Here is a 21284-nt window from a genome sequence, read left to right as displayed (position 1 = left end):
CTCGGAGTTTCTCTGAAGGATAAAATCCGGAATGAGATTATTCGACAGAGAACTAAAATCATCGACATAGCTCAAAGAGTCAGCAAGCTGAAGTGGCAGTGGGCTAGCCATATATGCCGTAGGACTGACGATCGCTGGAGCAGACGGGTTCTCGAGTGGAGACCGCGCAGCGGAAGACGTAACGTGGGAAGCCCCTTGGCTAGGTGGTGCGATGACCTCCGCACGGTGGCTGGCAAGAAGTGGATGAGGAGAGCCGCAGACCGGGCTCAGTGGTGTGGATTAGGAGAGGCCTATGTTCAGCAGTGGACGACTGTGGGCTGTTGATGATGATGATGATGATGTACTGTAACCTAAAATAGGGAGATACCACCACCCTGCCACGAAGTAGTCACGTGCTTGAAGAGTTCGCCGAGCCATTCATTCAATTATGACTTTGAACTCGTCTCATTAGGGCTGCATTCACGTTATGTGGTCTTTGGGTTCTAGTAACATCTAAACAATAGATGGGCTCGCAATAGAAAAAAAGACGAAAAGTAAATACAATTTTATGAAATCTTACGACGACTTTTTCTGAGCGGTGGGCACTGGCTTGGCTCTGCCCCTGGAATGGCTGAAGTCTATGGGCGACGGTAACCACTCACCATAAGGTGGGCCGTATGTTCGTCTGCCTACAAGGGCAATAAAATTTTTTATAAAAAAACGTACACTGGTTCGAGTTATCGGTCGAGAGAAATCATCGAGTTCCAGTGGTAACACCCAGAAACGGACTTAGGGCCGTTTTCAATAACCTATCTGACATTACGGATAGATAGCTATCTCTGATTATCGTTAAGAGCGTATCTATTTTTAGTTTGCGTTTCACAATCACGGATAAGTGCTATCTATCTTTAACTAACAGTAGCTTCTTCCCTCTGATCCAAGCCTCTTGATACGTTTCGTTCTACTGCAAATATGAAACAACATCAGGTCCAAGACTTATTTCATTTTATTCTAAACTAGCTGACCCGGCAGACTTCGTAGTGCCTCAATCGATTAATAAAAGACCTAAACTTTATTTAATTCCAAGCATTTTCATATTTATCTACCTTTTAAACCTTCTCTGGACTTCGAAAAATAATTCAAGACCAAAATTAGCCGAATCGCTCCAGCAGTTCCCGAGATTTAGCGAGACTAACGAACAGCAATTCATTTTAATATATAGTTATAGATTACAACTGTAATTTAACCATGACATCGTAAACCATCTTAAATTCATTTGTTTATAATAAAAAGTAATAAAAATATATGTTTATATTTTTTAAATTGGACAAATTGTTATTTTTATTCTAGTCGAAATTATGAAACGAAACACTTTGACTGGCACTTTGCCAATGAGCAGTAGTCGGTTTCTTTTGTATGTTTTTCTATTGCTTACTCCATGATCAATTGCTTCCAAAACACTTTAAAACTTTCGTTTATAAACTTTTTAATTCTAAATGTGTGTATAATTAAAGAGCTACAGTGAAATAAAATAAATTCTCTCTGTATCTATGAACTACATTGATAATTATTTTTTTTAACTTTGAATTCGAGTTTTGAAATATACATTTTTCAGTCAAGAAAGGCAATTCAGACGTTCTTTCGGCTTATATCGGCTTCACTGTCATTATCTGCATCACAATCCATCATCATTTTTAAATAATTCCATATCACTGTTACAATATGCCATTATGAAGACAAACACTAATTAAAATATAGCGATTTACTTTCAAAAGGTAAACATGTAACTTACTAGAGATAGCGTCGCCTATCGGAGAGTTACTTAAAACTCATATTGAAACGGGAGTAAGCACGATTTGTATGAGCGTTCTATCTTTAGTAGGCTATCCGTCCTCCCGACGATGGATGGATAGATCCGATGGGAATTGCTATCCGTCGATAGGTTAATGAACCGAAGGACAAAAGGATAGATTTGTCCATCTTTAGTAACCGAAACTACGGATAGATGGGTTATTGAAAACGGCCGTTGACCAAGCGTAAACAGTATGCTTAGTACGAGTTTTTTGACGTTCTCGATAGCGTAAAAGTTAGCCCAATTTTGTATGCAGTAGGAACAGCGCCCCTAGTGGAAAACGTAAGTAAACGATCCCATTCCATACAAATATGAGCTAACTTTTACGCTATCGAGAACGTTAAAAAACTTGCACTAAGCACACAGATTCGCCTTACTCCTATCATCCTAATGATCCTAATCGCATATTTCAGTTTTTTTTTTTTTTTTATTGCTTAGATGAGTGGACGAGCTCACAGCCCACCTGGTGTTAAGTGGTTACTGGAGCCCATAGACATCTACAACGTAAATGCGCCACCCATCTTGAGATATAAGTTCTAAGGTCTCAATTATAGTTACAACGGCTGCCCCGCCCTTCAAACCGAAACGCATTACTGCTTCACGGCAGAAATAGGCAGAGGTGGTGGTACCTACCCGTGCGGACTCACAAGAAGTCCTACCACCAGTAATTACGCAAATTATAATTTTGCGGGTTTCATTTTTATTACACGATGTTATTCCTTCACCGTGGAAATCAATCGTGAACATCTGTTGAGTACGTATTTCATTAGAAAAATTGGTACCCGCCTGCGGGATTCGAACACCGGTGCATCGCTCAACACGAATGCACCGGACGTCTTATCCGTTAGGCCACGACGACTTCATGTTTACCCATGAGCCGCTTAAGTAGTGCTTATTAAATAAATATCGGAAATTAATTATATCTAAAAATCGTGGTATACCTTTATAAGATAATATTGAACAATTCGTAAATAATAATTTCAATCCAATACTCAATTACAAAGCTAAATCAAGAAAACACTAACTTGAAGCGGTAATTTAATTTAATTTTCAAAAAGTTACGCAATATTATATTAAAAACATATATTATATATAATCTAAAAACAGCTATAAGCATTCGACAGTAGTACCGACTAAACAATAAAAGTAAAAATAACTATACCTGGTCGGCGTAACGGTTCTCACTTAAATAGTATTTTGAAATGTAATCGTATATAATATAATCAAAATAATTATGACGACCGAATTCTTTGAATTGCACACATTAAACTTATTCTATATACTTTTTTTGTAAACGCGTCCGCGACGTAGACCCAAGACGTGCAAATGAATATCGATAAAATTTTATATAACTTTAACACTGCGATTTGTACAAGAGCACGCATACATACTGACATCGATAAATGTTTACCTTTCATGCTTTTATGAAGGATTGTAATATATTGTACAATTAAAGAAAGCTTTTTGACCCATCCCCATGCTTATATAATAAGTATTTTGTGGGAAGTGTGGCAAAAAGTCACTAAAGGGTTTTTTCTGCATTACCAAGCACTGAAAAAAAATAAGATTCAGTCCAGATCCGGTACCTCGAAAACAATATTTTATGTGTTAACAAAAATAATAACTCCGATAGTGTTGGGTGAATATATATTAATTTAGTCCATCCATAGCTAAAATCCTCAACTACTAGATAAGCTAGCGCAATGGCTATCTTTAGTCTATATCAATATTTTCCTTACCCTTTCCTTTGATCAGAGGTCGACTCCAAAACACATAATATGGTAGAACGGCCTATGTCTATGAGATCCGTTCGTTTACACATCCATACAATCAAATACATTATCTATGTATGTGTATGTATGTATGTAAAGAAAAACCTTTATTGTTTAAAACTCTTTAGGTTTTGAAAAGGATTTTTCTTCAGTGTCATGAAGTGAAATCTGTCATTTAGTAAATTAATAATAGTTTAAAAACCTTACAAAATACGCTTTTAAATTAAAAATTAATTTAAATTAAAAATAGTGTGAGAAAAAATGATTTTATTGTGATTGTTGCGAATTTATAAAAAAATATTTTTTACTTTTTAATTGGATTTTCCATAAAAGTGTATTTTGTAAGTTTTTTTAAACTATTATTTATTTTTCATTTTTTAGTTGAATTTCAATTTTTTTCAATTACATATATTTTTTTAAATATTGAATTGTCATCGGTTTTAATAAGTATACCAAATTTCGAGTTAATTTGACGTTTTGAAAGGGGTCAAAACCAGGTTCAAAGATTCCGTTACAAACATACATACGTCTGAAGCTAATAAAAGCGTATTAAAAAGAGAGTTTAGTTTTGTACAGTTCACTAATACTGTTTACTGTTTAATTTTCAATATTAATTTAAAAAAAGATTAAATAGGCTTATATGTTTTTTTCATATTATATCACAGAAAACACAATTTAATCTTTTATTATTTAAAAGTCGTGCATTATTTTAATCTATCATCAATCGTTTTCGCAGGGCGCGCAATGTAAAGAATATTTTAGGTAATTTTTTTACACCTCGGGTTACATTATTGGAGTTTCAGTAAGGATCCCTATTTCTTTTTCAAAAAAGATAGCCTATGTCATTCGGGAGTAGTGTGGCTTCCAACCAGTGAAATAATTTTTCAAATCGGTTCAGCAGTTTCGGAGCCTATTCAATACAAACAAACAAACAAATCGTTCCTCTTTATAATATTAGTATAGATTCATTCCGAAATAGTCCATATCCATATTATATGTACAAAAATCCTTCAGGTTCGATAAAGAGTCCGAACCCGACGCTTCAACTCAATTTTTAAATGGTGCCTGAGCAACTTTAAAAAGATAAATAAAATCCCTACATAGAATGGGTGCAATGGATTTAATTAATTGCAATTCAGTAAAGCCACATTACTCATTAATTGATTGATGATTAAATAGATTTGACTCTCTTATCACTTATTAACACAATCACGACACTGACTTCGATATGATAATAGGTATAATCACAGATCGAAATCACATTATTGCCGTCTGGTAATTGGAACACAAAACTGAATTGTGAAACTTATCTTATTCGTTTTCCGACATTTCCGCCACCTACCTGGAGATATGAGTTCTAAGGTCTCAATTTTTACAGTGCAACGGTAGCTTCACCCTTCAAATTGAAATTCATTACTACTTTACGGCAGAAATAAACGGGCGATGGTATCCACCCATGCGGACTCACAAGAGATCCCATCACCAGTAAATGGCCACTGACTCTCCTAGATCGACTCAAAGCTTATCTCATCAGTTTTCGGACATTTGCCACCGAGTCTCTCCGTTAAGTTACTGGTGGTGGGTACACCTATTGTGAGTTCGCGCGGGTAGGTACCACCGCCCTGCCTATTTCTGCCGTGAAGCAGTAATGCGTTTCGGTTTGAAGGGTGGGGCAGCCGATGTAACTATACTTGAGACCTTAGAACTTATATCTCAAGGTGGGAGGCCTATTTACGACGTGGATGTCTATGGGCTCCAGTAACCACTTAACACCAAGTGGGCTGTGAGCTCGTCCACCCATCTAAGCAATAAAAAAAAAAGTCCCCTAAACAGAATCAGCTATTATATGAAAATACTCTAAAGACTATAATGGACAACGAACTTATTCGGAACGTAATGGAAAACGTAGGAATTTAGTTCGCAACGTACCTCCTCGTATAGTGGGAGACCATATAAAAAAATTTCACTCGGCAAGCAATTGAGAAATATTTCAATCCAAAAAGACAGTCAATTACTTTCTTAGTAAATTAGATACATATTTACTTAGAAAAAATTATAATTTTTGAATATGTTGCGCCACTCTGCGTGCGGAAATACATTTTTTATTATTACCTATCGCTAAGAGGGTTGAATGATCCACATAGTGTTAAGGCCACTGGAGTCCATCGACATCAATAACGTAAATTACATCACCCATCTTAGGACTTTAATAGGTCCCTGTTTTCGGCTGCTCCACTCTTCAAACCGAATCGCTGCTGCTGCTACGTTAAATACGTATATAATTAGAAAAATTGGTACCTGCTTGCGTGATTCGAACACCGTCGTATCCCTTGTATGCATACGAATGCATCGAGCATCTTATCCTTTAGGCCATTCATTTATTCACCTTAATATTTTTTTGGACTTTTACTACTTGGGACTTTTACTAATTTGAACTTTTTCTCTTACGAACTCCTACGGATGATCATTCTCGTCGTTGTGCGTGTGTAATACCGGTTTAGTGAACACAAATAATTTAGAGGAGAGTTTTAAGTCCTCATGCCGACCGTCGCCATTACGCTTCGTCCACCAGTCACGTTTCTTGCATTCTGCCGCGTGCAAGAAGCCAGCGACGGGTTGGCAGATACGTCTACTTCTCATTACCTCGGCCTGCTCCTCTTATCGGTTCACCTTTGGAGCTGTCTTTATTTAGTCGCTCCCATAACGGTGATCTGCCGCGCGGTTTTGTACTCTCAATCATGCCTTGCACCACAAGGCGCTCGACTGATTCGTCACTATATTACTTAGTAATGTTTATTATTCGGTAATATTAAACTAATCGTACAAATGAGACTTCAGTTTCATATCTCATAGTGAGCAGATATACTCAAGTTGTGTCTGCGTGTTGAGTGACCGTCAAGCACAAAGTCAATCTTCAACTTAATGTATATACTTACTAACAAACAAAACTTTTCTCCAAAAAGAAAAACCAAGCAACATTTTAAAATATTTAATATTATATACAGAAACATCACAGACTTAGAACTAAGTATCACTTTGAGCGAATACTTATTCAATACTAATAGTATAAAAATACAAAAACAATAAAAACTAATATGGATTTTTGGATTCAAAATGAATTCACTGGATGTCGATTTCATGCCAGTTTCGGCAAAAACAACTTGCGCGATTACTGATTACCTAACTTGTAAAATGTTCCAAAACAGCTGCTCCATGAGAAAACGTCATTAACATAACCGTTAATTTTATTCGTCGTTGGCTTATTTTTAGTTTCTTGCGTTCTTGTATCCAGAACCACCGTCGTTTGTCATCAAAATCTAATATATTTCTGTGCACATATCGTCTCCAATCCGACTTACTAGCACACAATATTAACTTTCGTTTAAAACATTGAGAAATATTATACTTTCGAGTCGTTACTCTTTTTACTTTTAAATTTCTCTTCTATCTCCTGTAGGCTCTTTCCTTTAGTCTCTGGTAGCGCAAAGAATAATATTATTGTTCCAAAGAATGCGACTGTCCCATAAAACGAGAAAGTGAAAACTTCGCCTAAATACGTCATCATACCCGGTGCAGTTTTAACTACTATAAAGAAACACACAAACGCCATAGCCGAACTAATCCCAGATCCTAATCCTCGAACTTTAGTCGGAAAGATCTCACCACACATCATCCAAGGCAGTGGAACTAAGCCAATTGAAATGGCACAAATGTAGAGCATTAAACATGAGAGAGGTATCCAAGCCATATTTTCGGGTTTTAGATATAAAAACATTGATAGTCCTACCATTGAGATTGTTGTTAAGCCCCCGCTGATGAAACATAAAGGTCTTCGACCATACTGTTTGCATATAACACAGGCTACTACAGAAGCTATCAGCCTCAACAAATCCATTACGAACATTGCGACATATTTATCTATACTTTTATCTACAGCTTTTTGAATAATACCTATAGAATAAAATGCAAAAGCATTTGTACCGGCGAATTGACATGTGGCAAAGAATATTATCATGATTAGCAATGGCTTAATTAGTTCCGGGCTTTTAAAATAAAGCACTTTGTCTTTCCAAGTTTCTACTGGGGCAGCATCCCTTGCTAATCTACAATCAATTATACCTTTCAATTCATCTTTCGCTTCATCACTATATCCTCTTAACCAGTAATAAACCTTGGAACCCTCCTCAATGCGACCTTTCGATATTAACCAAGTGGGACTTTCTGGTACAAAAATTAGTAAGACTATATTTAATATTGGAAACAGGGCACAGATGACCGCAGTCCACTGCCATGATATAAATGTGCCGAGAATATGCGCGAAAATTATGCCTAATGCTATCGCTAGCGAAATCGCAGCGAGGAAGAATCCTCGATATTTCGGTTCTGAAGTTTCACCTATATACACTGGTCCCAAAGGGCCTATCAATCCTACGCATAGTCCTGTGAAAAATCTACCACATAACATAAGAGTCAGGTTATTTGCTACTGCCGTGAGGATCCATCCCAGCAACAAAGGCGCACAAACGATGAATTGAGATGTCCTTCTTCCAAATCTTTCAAACATCCATCCAGATATAAGGCAGCCGGGAGCCATTGGAAGTGCAGCCATTGAGGCTGAAATATTAATTATTAAATATAGTCAAAACAATAAGGACATAACTCTTATTTTCATTTATAAATACAGCAGAAGAAAAAACTGCTGTAATAATTTTATATGAAAACGCTAACAGTAACCTTAATATAGTGTTAAAAATTTTAGAGAACACAAGTATCACTAACCTATCCATGACGTTGTTTCTTCATCTGCCGGAATGGGTCCAGCTTCGATCTCCAACTGTGGTAGCAAAATGGCCGAGAAGCCGGATGTCAAACCCGCAGCGAAAGTTAACAGAATCGGTGCCGATGCGGCTAAGCCCTGGAAACGTTTCAATAGCAGTTCAACGAGGAGTCTTTTAACATTTTTATTTTTGGGTATACAGAGAGTTTTACGTATATTGTTACGAGCTGGGGTTCGGGATAAATAAAAGTTCTACCGAAGTATAAATTGAAACTGTATTCAACACTTAGAACACTTATCGAACACTTTAAAATTCTCAATTCAATTCTTCCACTTCGCTTCAGGTGATCCGATCGCTGTTTCGCTTCGAGTAGTTCCGATTACTGACTGACTGCGTGCCATCTCTGCAACGGCTTTATAATCGATACGACATCTTTCGATTTATCGAGTAGATTCTGGACAAGTCGAGTAGCTTTGATGTGTGTGTTTCTGCTATCTGACAATAGATGGCTTCGACATTCGTTCGGCTATTTGGCGATAAATGGCGTTAATCTTACCGGCGTAACAATATTTTCGTTATTCTTGTAAAGCGCATTTCGGATAACATGAAAATCTATGTTTGCCATATTTAGATTGTGAGGTACAGATATCATTATCCTCTATAGTTTATGGCATCATTGTGTTATGTTATTTATAACCGAATTAGGGGAAAATAAACATTTCAGACGATGCATTACTGGTGCCTACACTATGAGGATTAGCCATGGGTAGTTTAATAATTTAATAGTCCTTAATCTAATGTATCGCTAAATTTAAATACACACACGCGTGTATGTTTGGGCTGCAGAACAGTCAAGCTTTTGACCGTAATATGGAATAACCGCCATTTCTATATTGCGACACCCAGTTTCAAAATGGGCTTTTTATTAGCTAATATGACAAATTCGCGGCCATATTAGATATTTCTTTGACCAAAAACACAATAGTGTAAATGCTGATAAAAATCTTAAGATATGGGTACGAATGAAATCTTAAATGCACATTGTGCTATGGATTTTTTCAATTGACTATATGTATATAGGATATTAAATTTTGACCCGAGATCTTGAATTTCGTGACTGAAATTTAACATAGCAAATAATGCAATGCCATAGTATAATATTTATCGACTAAAATAAAGCAATTTTATTATTTCATTCTTCTACTAGCTTTGTTGCAGATCAATTTAAAATCATTGGTACGTCATAGTTTGTGACAAAAATAATGTTTACCTGTTTCCATATGGGCGAAAAACGTATCACAGTCTTCGAATCTGTCAGCAACACGTCTCCTTTTGGTGCCTCCTTGTCTTCCATTAATTCCAGTCCATTGCTGCTTGATATGCGCAGATTCTTCTTATAATTCTCCTTCGTTTCAAAATTTCCACCCGCTGTTTGGTTTTCCTGATTTATATCAGCTATATCTGGTTCATTTTCTATTACATTCGGGGATCCTTCATCCTTTGGCTTATCAGCGGCCACTGGTTCTACCATCGCTTTATCTGAAACAAGTTTTTTTACTTATTATTAGAAAAGGTTTTGTTTATGTGTTTGATAGAATCTGTAAAAACGTATAGACCACGTAATGTATGTAATGTGCCCGATCTAAAATTATAATGAAATATATACATTAATTGGCAATTAAGCTTTTTTTTTTTAAATAAATATTTACTAACAATCACGCCACGTTAACTGGTCCCGTGGTAAGTACGTAAAGAACTTCTGTTACAGGTACCAGATAACGCAAAAAAAATGTAATTTTTTTATTATACACGTAAATATATTTAATATACATCCATAAACCTGGAAAAGACATTTTTATATTTATCATACAAATATCTCCCCTTGGCGGGATTCGAACCCGCGACCCCCTTGTGTAGTGACCATGTCACTTACCACTACACCAGACGGCCGTCTATGAAATATCATTTCGTTTTATAGTAAATAATTTCTGTGCTTATACATAGCGGTAGAATTTGTTCCTATTCGAAATATCTTTGTAGTTGCGCGCTAATTAAAATCAATGGACTAGAAAATCGGACTTATTTCTATTTAATTACCGTCATATCTAAAACTCCTTTTACAGTTTAATTTCGCACGGACCACTGTGAACTGTAAAATATTTGAAACGTTGGAAATACGAAGACGAATAAAATAGTGTACGACATTACATACTTAACGGTAGGCAGCGGCTTGGCTCTGCCCCTGGCATTGCTGAAGTCCATGGGCGACGGTAACCACTCACCATCAGGTGGACCGTATGATCGTTTGCCTACAAAGGCAATAAAAAAAAAATTAGGTCGTAAAACCAGTCTTAATCATTGTATACTGACCAAAATACGGTAACGCTGTTATCATGTGTCCCGTTTGATCTAGAGGCCAAAAACGTTGCAACACGAATTCGACCTTATTATATCTAAAGATGAATGGCGTAAATCACCAAGTTATATCTAAGAACTCCGATACCCTTTTCGAACCGTGAACTTGTCTACCCAACTAAAACAATTAAAAAAGTAATTTGATTCTTAAATATAAACGTCAAAGCTCTTAGGGGGTAAAACCTTTTGTCCAGATATCGTACAAGTGCGCTAAAACTGTTCTCCGCTCTATGTCGTACCGTGAAAGTAAATCTTAATTTATGAATAGATAAAGACATTCATATTTAAAAAAAAAACTAATATTAGAAAATAAATAAATAATTATTTCATATTTAAAAAAAAAAAGACATGCCCGCTGAGTTTCTTGCCAATTCTTCTCAGGACGGAGGCTAGATCTTGTGAATTGGCGGTAGTTCTTTTGACGTTCAACAAGTATGTACTTTCATTTATGTTGAATAAAAAAAAAATTTGATTTTGATTTGATTTGACATCGTTGCCTTACCAGCTTGATTAGATAATAAAACTTCATTATACTACTCAATACGACTCTACGTTTGCTACATACTACATAATAATTAACAAACATTCCATTAAAAAAACAGATCACGCTATCCATTGTCTGAATCTTGAACTAACTTCATTATTACGACACCATTATCCATTTTTAATTAATTGTCATCAACACCATCACGTAATTGAGTTGTTTGAGGATGGTTACACAGACCAAAAGTCTACTAGAGTTGTCAGTCTGCACGTCCTGTTGAAGCGAGGTAAGAGGCGCTCTAACACTCTTCGTGGTCACGTAGGGACGAAAATTCCAGCCGTTGCAAAGCCCACATTCTCTCCACTATTATAATTACGTGCGTTCTATTTTGATAGCTTTGACAACATATCTCTCTCTTCCTAAGTATTTATCCCACATTGTTGTGGGGAATATTTCCTCATTCTATTCCTGCAGTTAGCTCTGTCTTCGACATCCTCGTCAGTGAGATTGCATTCCCTCTTGTCCTTCAGCACTACTTTCCACTTTGACTTGGTCTCCTCTAGGTCTCCGATTGGGGAGGTCGAGCAGCAGTGCCCCTACGTAGTCAGTTGGCCTCCTTTTTACGTGACCATACCATCTCAGCCCTGAATTTAGTATTTTTATTTATAAAATAATTTGTGAAACAGTGAAAGCGAAACATTTAAAAGTGTCAGTTGCGACGTTGCGAAGTACACTTTTTTGGCGCGAGTCGTAATTAGCACATCTAGTACCAAACGTATATGCATATAAATGATATACATATAAATGAACTATTGATATGTGACTCAACTATTGTAACTGCTATGTATATACAACAATATGAAGTATAGGTTTTAATAGAGTATAAGGAAGAACGTACACACTCCTAACAGTAAGAGTTAACGTACTAAATAACCAAGAAAAATCCCCTTCTTTCTTCTTCTCGATAATAAGAATAAAAGACATAGAAGTGGAGCCATTCTTTTTATCAATTGCTCACCGCTCTGTTCTACACCAGTGAATGGAAAAAAACGTGACAAAAGAACATAAACCTACGAAGTGACTCAGATATGAGCTGGTATTTTAACGAGAACTTCGAAGTCTATTTTTAGACGCTTTAGATACAGAAACATTAATTTAATCAAGGTAACCAAGGAAGTCAATTTAATTAAGAAAAAAACTGTTTTTATACTAATCATTATACCAAAGTAATTCTTAATTCTGTAATTAAAGAACCACTAAGCACTAGGTTGGGATTTTGTAATCCTAGGGTACGCCGCTGGTACATAGGGCTCTCACAAGTTGTCTCCACTAAACCCTGTCTTGCGCTTGCTTCCTAATATTACTCCAGGTTAAGCCGGCAGTCCTCATTTCGCTCTGCGTCGCCAAGAGCGTACATGGCGACCAGGTCGTCTCCTGCCACGCGGTTGTCACTCAAAAGCGATCTCTACTGCGTTGTCTTTTTATGATTGAAGGATTACTGGTGTCCGGCAGCCTTTCCAGGTGAGTGAGCAACGGCTCAGCCAGGAGGGGTGGGATTTACTAACGGCTACCCGAGCGCTTCCAAGTCTGCGTTGTCTCCACTTGGCCGTAGAGTGTGTCGTATCCGTATCCAACGCAATTTCCGATGGACAATGTCTTGCGCTGGGTTTGGTTACATTTATGGCGGTTGGGAAACGTTTTCAATAATAGTATTACATAAGTTTGTTTAACTAAAACTAATGTAAATTCTGATAAGCGTATTATATCACGAGTTGATTTAAAAACCTATGTCCGCCGCGAAGTGGTCATGCGTTTCGATTTGAACATTGGGAAACATTTGATACTTTTGAACGCAATCCACTAAATAGTTTATACACAGATATATTTCATTGAATGAGTACAATAAAAAATTAATTAGTTGTTTATGACTTGCGAATTTACGGTACACGTGTTTAAGGAGCTGACTGTCTTAAGGTTTCATGGTCAAATAAAATAAAACCATTTTGTTGGTTTAACTCGACTGCGTGAGAAAGGTAATGTTTTCGAGCCTATAGGTATGTCTTCTTCTTCATAGTTCCCTCACTGCTGAAGATCGCGACTAGATGTGACTTTCCTCCACAGTGTTCGATCATGAGTGGCATGGACCGCACGGTATAGACTACCACAAACCGCTTCCTTAACCAGATCTGACCATGTAGCTGGTGTTCTGCCTACGGCGCGCTTGCCCTCATTATGACCTTCTCTAATTCATACCTGGGAGACTGCATGATGTGTCCGAAGAAGCTCATAACACGTTACCGGCAGATGGCAGAGAGCCTTTTTCGGATATTTAGCTCCTTTAGAATGGACTCGTTAATTATCATGGCAGTCCGTGGTATTCGTAGCATCCTCCATCACACCCACATTTCAAAGGTATCGATCTTTTGCTGTCGCGGCTTCTCATGTCTCCGCTATGTATAGGTATGTACTCATTCTTTGACCCGCTCTATAATCTAAACTTTTATTTGTGTCGCTCAAATGGGTATCGATTACTATCGATGATGGGATTATACAGGACACTAATTATGAAGCTTCAATCAGTCGAAATATCGGGTGCTTATTACTATTTCTGCCGCGAAACAGTTTAACGGGTGTCGGTTTGAAGCGTAGGACTTCAAATATAACAGAGACTTTGACTTCACGTCTCAAAAGGAGTGGGAACACTCATATTATAAGCTTTAAACGTCATAGCATATCAAGTAGCTGTCACTGGCAGTTTTAGTTTTGTTCCCGAATCACAGATGGCGCTTGTTCTAAATTTTAGTATTTTTAGTAGTTTACTTAATCATTCTTTACGGACTTTCATTACGTAAACTTTCAAAACTTGTATATGCATAATATGCATGCGTAATGCATGCGTATGGCCAAAAGGCATGGATGTAAGGCTCTTTTTCTTACTATTTTCTTCAGTTTTCGTGAATTGTAAACATAATTTAAGCTACTTTTACGGTTTAATTACATGTAAGGTAATCATGAAATTGAAATTTGTTCTTTTTAATGCTCGTCCGATTGTCTATTAACATCAATAATTGAATCAACGGCAATTGTTTACGCATATCCTAGATAGGATATTAATTCATATCATTACTACGTGTAGACTTGGTATCTAAATGAAATTCCAACATATAGGTACCGACTAATCTGTTAATTGTGAGTTAAACAAATGGATAACCATAATACTGTAGATAGTCGAAGTTTTTATTTGCTTATTAAATAGACGGTTAAACGAACTCATGGTTTTTTTTTTATTGCTTAGGTGGGTGGACGAGCTCACAGCCCATCTGGTATTAAGTGGTTACTGGAGCCCATAGACATCTACAACGTAAATGCGCCACCCACCTTGAGATACAAGTTCTAAGGTCTCAAGTATAGTTACAACGGTTGCCCCACCCTTCAAACCGAAACGCATTACTGCTTCACGGCAGAAATAGGCAGGGTGGTGGTACCCACCCGCGCGGACTCACAAGAGGTCCTACCACCAGTAAAAAACCACCAGTCTACCTTGAGACATGAGGTCTGAGTCTAAATTGTCTTAATGTGCGAACCCTTTACGGCGGATCGCGCTGCTTTGCAGCCGAAACTTGCTGGACGATTCTATATGTATATATAAGTAGCTATCATATTATAATACAATAGAAAGGTCTGCTCATGTTTCGAGAATGGCACTAATTTTGTGAGGTCCCATCTCGGTGGTGAGCTTTGATAACAACTTTATAGCTTACTAGGGACCCCTAATTTTTTTCAATAAATATTATAGCCTATGTCACTCGGGAATAGTGTAGCTTCCAAACAGTGAAAGAATCTTTCAAATCGGTTCAGTAGTTTCGGGGCCTATTCAATACAAACAAACAAACAAATCTTTCCTCTTTATAATATTAGTAAAGACGAGCCGTAAACACTTACACTTTTACGATACATTTAAAGTTTTTGTCTCTATCGGCATATAAATATATATAGACACGTTATATCGTCTGCTATTTTCAATTGTTTTTTTTCTATAATTGATACAAATATCGAAGTAACCCGCTGTGATAATTTTACTAATTCATTCGTCTAGTACAGCATTTCCCAAAGTGGGCGATATAACGCCCCCTTGTGGGCGCTGCAGTCCTAGAGGGGGGTGGTATGAGATCAGATAAAAAATGGGGGCGTTCTGTAGAGGCCTGGGAGGCGAGTTGTAATATCATCTAGGAGGACTCTTAGACACCGACTGAGCTTTCGCTATAGTGGTTTAAATATGGGGGCGCTAAAATATAATTTATTCTCAAAGACAAAATAAGTTTAGGAGCCCCTGGTCTAGTATACGTTAATATTTTTAGAGTTTTTTTTGTTTGTATAAAAGGTAAAAGTAAAACAACAAAAATAATGTGAATATAAATCGCATAGCATCTTAAAAAGTTTCTCATTAATTCTTCTTTATTACCTAATAAATTCTTGTCTAAGCAATGTCAAGACATCACCAAAATCACATTATTGCGCATTTGGTTCTACTGGTACAGCTGTACAAGGCCGAGAACCTAATCTCATGACTGATTGGAGGAATAGCCGCACCGAACCCTCCAAAGACCGCATAGTTAACCCCATAGACACAAGCCACTGAATTTCTCGCCGGATCTTCTCAGTGAGTCGCTATTCCGATCCGGTGATAGATTTCGTGAAGCACTGCTTTTTTTTGAAGTGAAACTTCTAATACGACTTCTAACAAGGTTTTTTTTTTACCGTTAGCAACGAGTAAATATTAAAAAAATATAAAAAAATATATACATATTCATGTTTCTACCTATAATTTTAAATATATATAATATAAATGTTGAAGATGTCGCATCTCTTATACACAGCAATCCCTATTACAAGAGCAATATGTTTTAGGATGAAAAGTAAAGAAAACCACAGTACTACACATCGAAAATATTACTGGTGGTAGGACCTCTTGTGAGTCCGCGCGGATAGGTACAACCGCCCCGCCTATTTCTGCCGTGAAGCAGTAATGCGTTTCGGTTTGAAGGGTGGGGCAGCCGTTGTAACTATACTGAGACCTTAGAACTTATATCTCATGGTGGGTGGCGCATTTACGTTGTGGATGTCCAAGCAATAAAAAAAAAATCAAAAAGAAGTTTCACTTCATTCACCAAGTTGCGCGCGCACCGTTTTTTTTATGATTGAAGGTCCCTGAAGGGCCCTGTGGCCTTTCCAGTTTCACCAGGACAGGTGGGCGCGCAAAGGCTCAGCCAGAAGGAGTGGGGTTAGCTAACAGCTGCCCGAGATCTTCCGAAGGAGACCTATCAACTCGAGAGCGCGAAGAACTGCCTTCCAGATTTCAGAGACAAAGTCCAGAGCCCAGTGAGTTCACCTATCAGCCATTGTAGCTAGAATACGCCCTTAGGCAAAATGCGAATAGGCAGTAAAATAAAATAATTCCAATTCACATTATAAATATTATATTAAATATATACACACTACAACTACATACCACATACACAAAAAACTCTTCGTGTTATTTGCATATTTTAAAATAATACCTACGGTTGTTTATTTATTACATTTAACAATGCCGATATGAATGTAAATGGGATAATTGTAAAATATCGTGAGACTTATTCCACTGTGGCGCCATGAAACAAGATGTTTAAAAAAAGCCTCCTAGAAAAAAGTTTTCATTTTAAAAACTCATCAAAAGAACTGAAAACAATTCTTGACTCTAAACTGTGCGCTACGAACATATGTTTATAAAAATTAACAAAAATTACTAACAATATATCTTTCTATCACTTTTTATTATTATTCTCATTATCCTCTCGCAGGTCTGCTGGAAGAGATTTCTCAAAGAAATAAGCAGTGCCTTTGTACATAATTTTCCTATTACTCTGTACTGTGTCTTGTTTTCTGTGTGTACATAAATAAATAAATAAAATAAAATAAATAAAATATATATTTAATTGTAATTCAAACTATGTTTTATGTTATTGTCATTATATTATTTTATCCATGATCACGAAAACTGTAGAGTAAGCTGTAAGTTGTGCAAAGTATAAAGTATGTAAAGTACGCTACGGAAATAATATAATGACAATAAAAAAGGCAAAGTTAAACCGTAAAAGTGTTTTTAATTGCCATTATATTATTTTATGTAATTGTCATTTTATTATTTAGTACGTGACCACGAAAACTGTTTAGTAAACTGTAAATTATGTAAAGTACACTATAAAGTACGCTTCGGAAATAATATAATGACAATAAAAAACGTAAAGTTAAACCGTAAAACTATTTTTCAATTGTGTCCACGAATCGCCAAAATCAAATAAAATACTAAGTTCAAATTACTGAAATTAGAGATTTTATAATTAATTAATTACCTGTATCAATTATTCCGACGAGAATTGATTAAAAACAAATAACATTATTGAGACAATTAAAATGACTGAATTCTCTGTCTCACACACATTAAACTGATCGGATTTTATTTGTACAAGAGCACGCGACCGCAGTGTAGATAAACCACGTTGAAATGAGTATCGATAAAACCTATTATTTAACTTTAGAATTGCTATGGACAAGTCGTAATGTTTCTGGTATTTTTTAACTTGAATTTAATTAATAAATTACATTCATTTTCTTCTAGTTTCAAAAAGAATCTAGAAACAATTTAACACTTCAACGAATGCAATTTTAATGGACCTAGTTCGTTCAACTCAGAAATAAGATAAAAAGTTACAAATGAAATAATATATTTATTTGTCGTGTGCATGGCACTATCTTTGTTTGCTAGTAACTATTGTATGTATATAGATTACCCGACTGTCTTCGCTCGTACTAATTATTTTATTATACTTTCTGATAAAATTAATAGTACTAGTGGTCCCGCAGTAGTCGAAATTCGACTATAATTAATTGGAATTGTAAGTTTGTACACTATCATGATTGTATTTTAAACTTCTATAATCACAAATTTCGCCAAGACTACGCTATAAAAATTATTAACATAGACAAACAATATTTAATCTATTCTCAATTTGACAACAGACGTCAAGAACAAAAGTTTGACAATAAATAGTACGCATGCGTGTGTGCGTCAAATACATGGTATGTAGTGTGTGTAATGTTTTCTTTATTGATTTAATGTATCTTTTATGCATTATTTTAAAAAAATATTAGCATTGTGCACTTCTTCTCTATATTCTCTATGAGTGTGGAAAATTTCATACTCCTCCGTCCGCGCAATTTTCCTAAAAAAGGGATACAAAGTTTTTGCTTCACGTATTAATATATAGATAGAGGTCAAATTAACTTCTAATTCATTAAGTGGATACTTGTTCAATTTTTGAACGTCAAAATGTTGGACTAGCGACGTCCGCCATGACACCAATTCTCTTTCAAATCCAGCTATCAATTTTATATTTCGCCTATATTAAGTTTTTTTTTATTGCTTAGATGGATGGACGAGGTCACAGTCCACCTGGTGTTAAGTGGTTACTGGAGCCCATAGACATCTACAACGTAAATGCGCCACCCACCTCAAGATATAAGTTCTAAGGTCTCAGTATAGTTACAACGGCTGCCCCACCCTTCGAACCGAAACGCATTACTGCTTTACGGCGGAAATAGGCGAGGTGGTGTACCGTGCGGACTTACAAGAGGTCCTACCACCAGTGATTACGCAAATTATAATTTTGCGGGTTTGGTTTTTATTGCACGATGTTATTCCTTCACCGTGGAAGTCAATCGTGAACTATCGAACGTCTTTAATTTGTCATGTAAGGGTAAAATAATCTTAAAACAATAAATACAGTCCACGCTCACTTACCACAACGTAACAGTAATTGCATGTTGAAGACAGCTTTATGACACTGCCATCTTTTTTTTTCCTATATTTTTTTTTTACATATCGACGCTTGCAAGGCAAACGTGACTAAGCGACAATAACTGCTTTATACATAAATGATAGGCTATAACCATATTCGATGCGCAAAAAAAATATATTTCTAGGTCTATTAAAATCATTTCAATCCTACAGCTAGATTCGTTAAAATAGAATTTTTTTCATGTATTTCCACTTTAAATTAGTTTACTGTAAATTCACGCATTGTCGCTTAGTCACGTTTGCCTTTCAAGCGTCGATATGTTAATAAATTTAATTATGCACATACAAAACTGTAGTACGTAGCTTCAAAAATTGATAAGGGTTTAATTATTTTACTTTAGCTTCAAGAAGGGAGATTTTAAAACATTACTAAAAATTAACGAAGGTTTTGTTTAAAGAGTATTTATTTATTGGTAGATGAAATAGTAATGCGATAGTTTCAAATAAGTTTTGCAATCACTATGAATATTAATAAACCATTATATTGCTTTTAAAGAAGAAATAACCTTTTTTTATCTCTCCAATACCCGTATGATTATGTGAGTTACATTAGATTCTTTCAGATTCAGATATTAGTAGTTTATTCTTTTTGAAAAACCATTTAACAGTCGTCTGGTGTAGTGGTAAGTGACATGGTCACTACATAAGGGGGTCGCGGGTTCGAATCCCGCCAAGGGAGGATATTTGTATGATAAGTATAAAAATGTCTTTTCCAGGGTTATGGATGTATATTAAATATGTGTATCTGTATAATAAAAAATCTTACATTTATTTCCGTCATCTGGTACCTGTAACACAAGTTCTTTACGAACTTATCACAGGACCAGTTAACGTGGCGTGATTGTTAGTAAATATTTATTTATATTTATTTATTTTTATATTAATAAATCATTATATTGCGTTTAAAGAAGAAATAACCTTTTTTTTATCTCTCCAATACCCGTATGATTATGTTAGGTACATTAGATTATTTCAGATTCAGGTATTAGTGCCTTATTCTTTTTGAAAAACAATTAGACGTAGTAAATAAACTGTACGTAATTGAAAATTTAAAAAATTCTTTGAAAACCGACTTTAAAATAGTGAAGTATATCGATTAACCTCACACTTCGACATATATTAACATATATTTTTTATTTTTTTTGAACATAGAACCTCCGCTTTCTTGGAGTCAGTTACAAATTACTTACCACTTTTCTGTCAGCCAATGTCCTCGAGGGGTAATCAGTTAGTCTCAAAGAATATTTGCGCCAGCAAGAACGGTGCTTCACTAAATCTACCACCGGATTGGAATCGCGGCCCACTGAGAAAATCCGGCGAGAAATTCAGTTATTTGACTTACTACGCCACCCGGTCACCGTCCTCGTCGAACCCGTCGCTTGCGACGAAGGGCTCGACGAGCGAATTAACCCATAGACACAGCCCACTGAGTTTCTCGCCGGATCTTCTCAGTGGGTCGCGTTTCCGATCCGGTGGTAGACTCTGCGAAGCACTGCTCTTGCTAGGGTCAGTGTTAGCATCACTCCGGTATGAGCCCCGTGAGCTCATCTACTCGTTAAGGTTACGCTGAAATAGCTTAGGTAGGAAAAAAAAACTACGCCAAAATAGAAGATTAATTCAACGTAGATCCACAAACGTTCGATTTAGTGCCGCCTTAGTTTCTTTAATGGTAATACTTTAATGATGGTTTTTTTTTATGATGGAAGTATTACTGGTGGCCCGGAGGCCTTTCCAGTTTCACCAGGACAGGTGGGTATTGATGGTATGGCATAATGTGTGAGCCCGCACGGGTAGGTACCATCATCTAGCCCGTTTCTGCAGCGAAGCGGTCCTGTTCTCCCATAAGAAGGGTGAGACAACCCTTATACAATTGAGAATTCGACTTTATGTCACAAGGTCAAGGTCACATAGATGCCGATTGGCGATCTCAGCACTCTTGTAAAATACTCAAAGTATACAGCTGCCCATTATCCAATTACTCTCCTTTTACTCTTATTCTCCTCACGGGAACAATTGGCTTGATACTATTCCAAGGTATAATACCTCTTTATTAACTTTATCCATCTGATGTTTTTGAATTTTTGAGTCGGCGCGGGTAAATACCACC

General features: G+C 36.4%; 1 protein-coding gene across 2 annotated transcripts; it reads right to left on the bottom strand.

Moving 5' to 3' along the window:
- Positions 1–6577: 6577 nt before the first annotated feature.
- ST3 (sugar transporter protein 3) lies at positions 6578–18095 on the bottom strand. Of its 2 annotated transcripts, XM_062676379.1 has the most exons (4): positions 17673–18095; positions 9652–9920; positions 8383–8518; positions 6578–8217 (listed from the first exon to the last, which is right to left on the bottom strand). In XM_062676379.1, the coding sequence occupies exons 2-4, from the start codon at positions 9910–9912 to the stop codon at positions 7004–7006; spliced, it is 1611 nt and encodes a 536-aa protein (XP_062532363.1). In that variant the 5' UTR covers positions 9913–9920; positions 17673–18095; the 3' UTR covers positions 6578–7003.
- Between the last annotated feature and the right edge of the window lie 3189 nt (positions 18096–21284).

This window comes from Bombyx mori, chromosome 27 (assembly GCF_030269925.1).
Source record: "Bombyx mori chromosome 27, ASM3026992v2".
In the NCBI taxonomy this organism is placed as follows: domain Eukaryota; kingdom Metazoa; phylum Arthropoda; class Insecta; order Lepidoptera; family Bombycidae; genus Bombyx; species Bombyx mori.
Note: the sequence above shows the minus strand (reverse complement) of the source record. Positions and strands in the feature narration are given on the sequence as shown.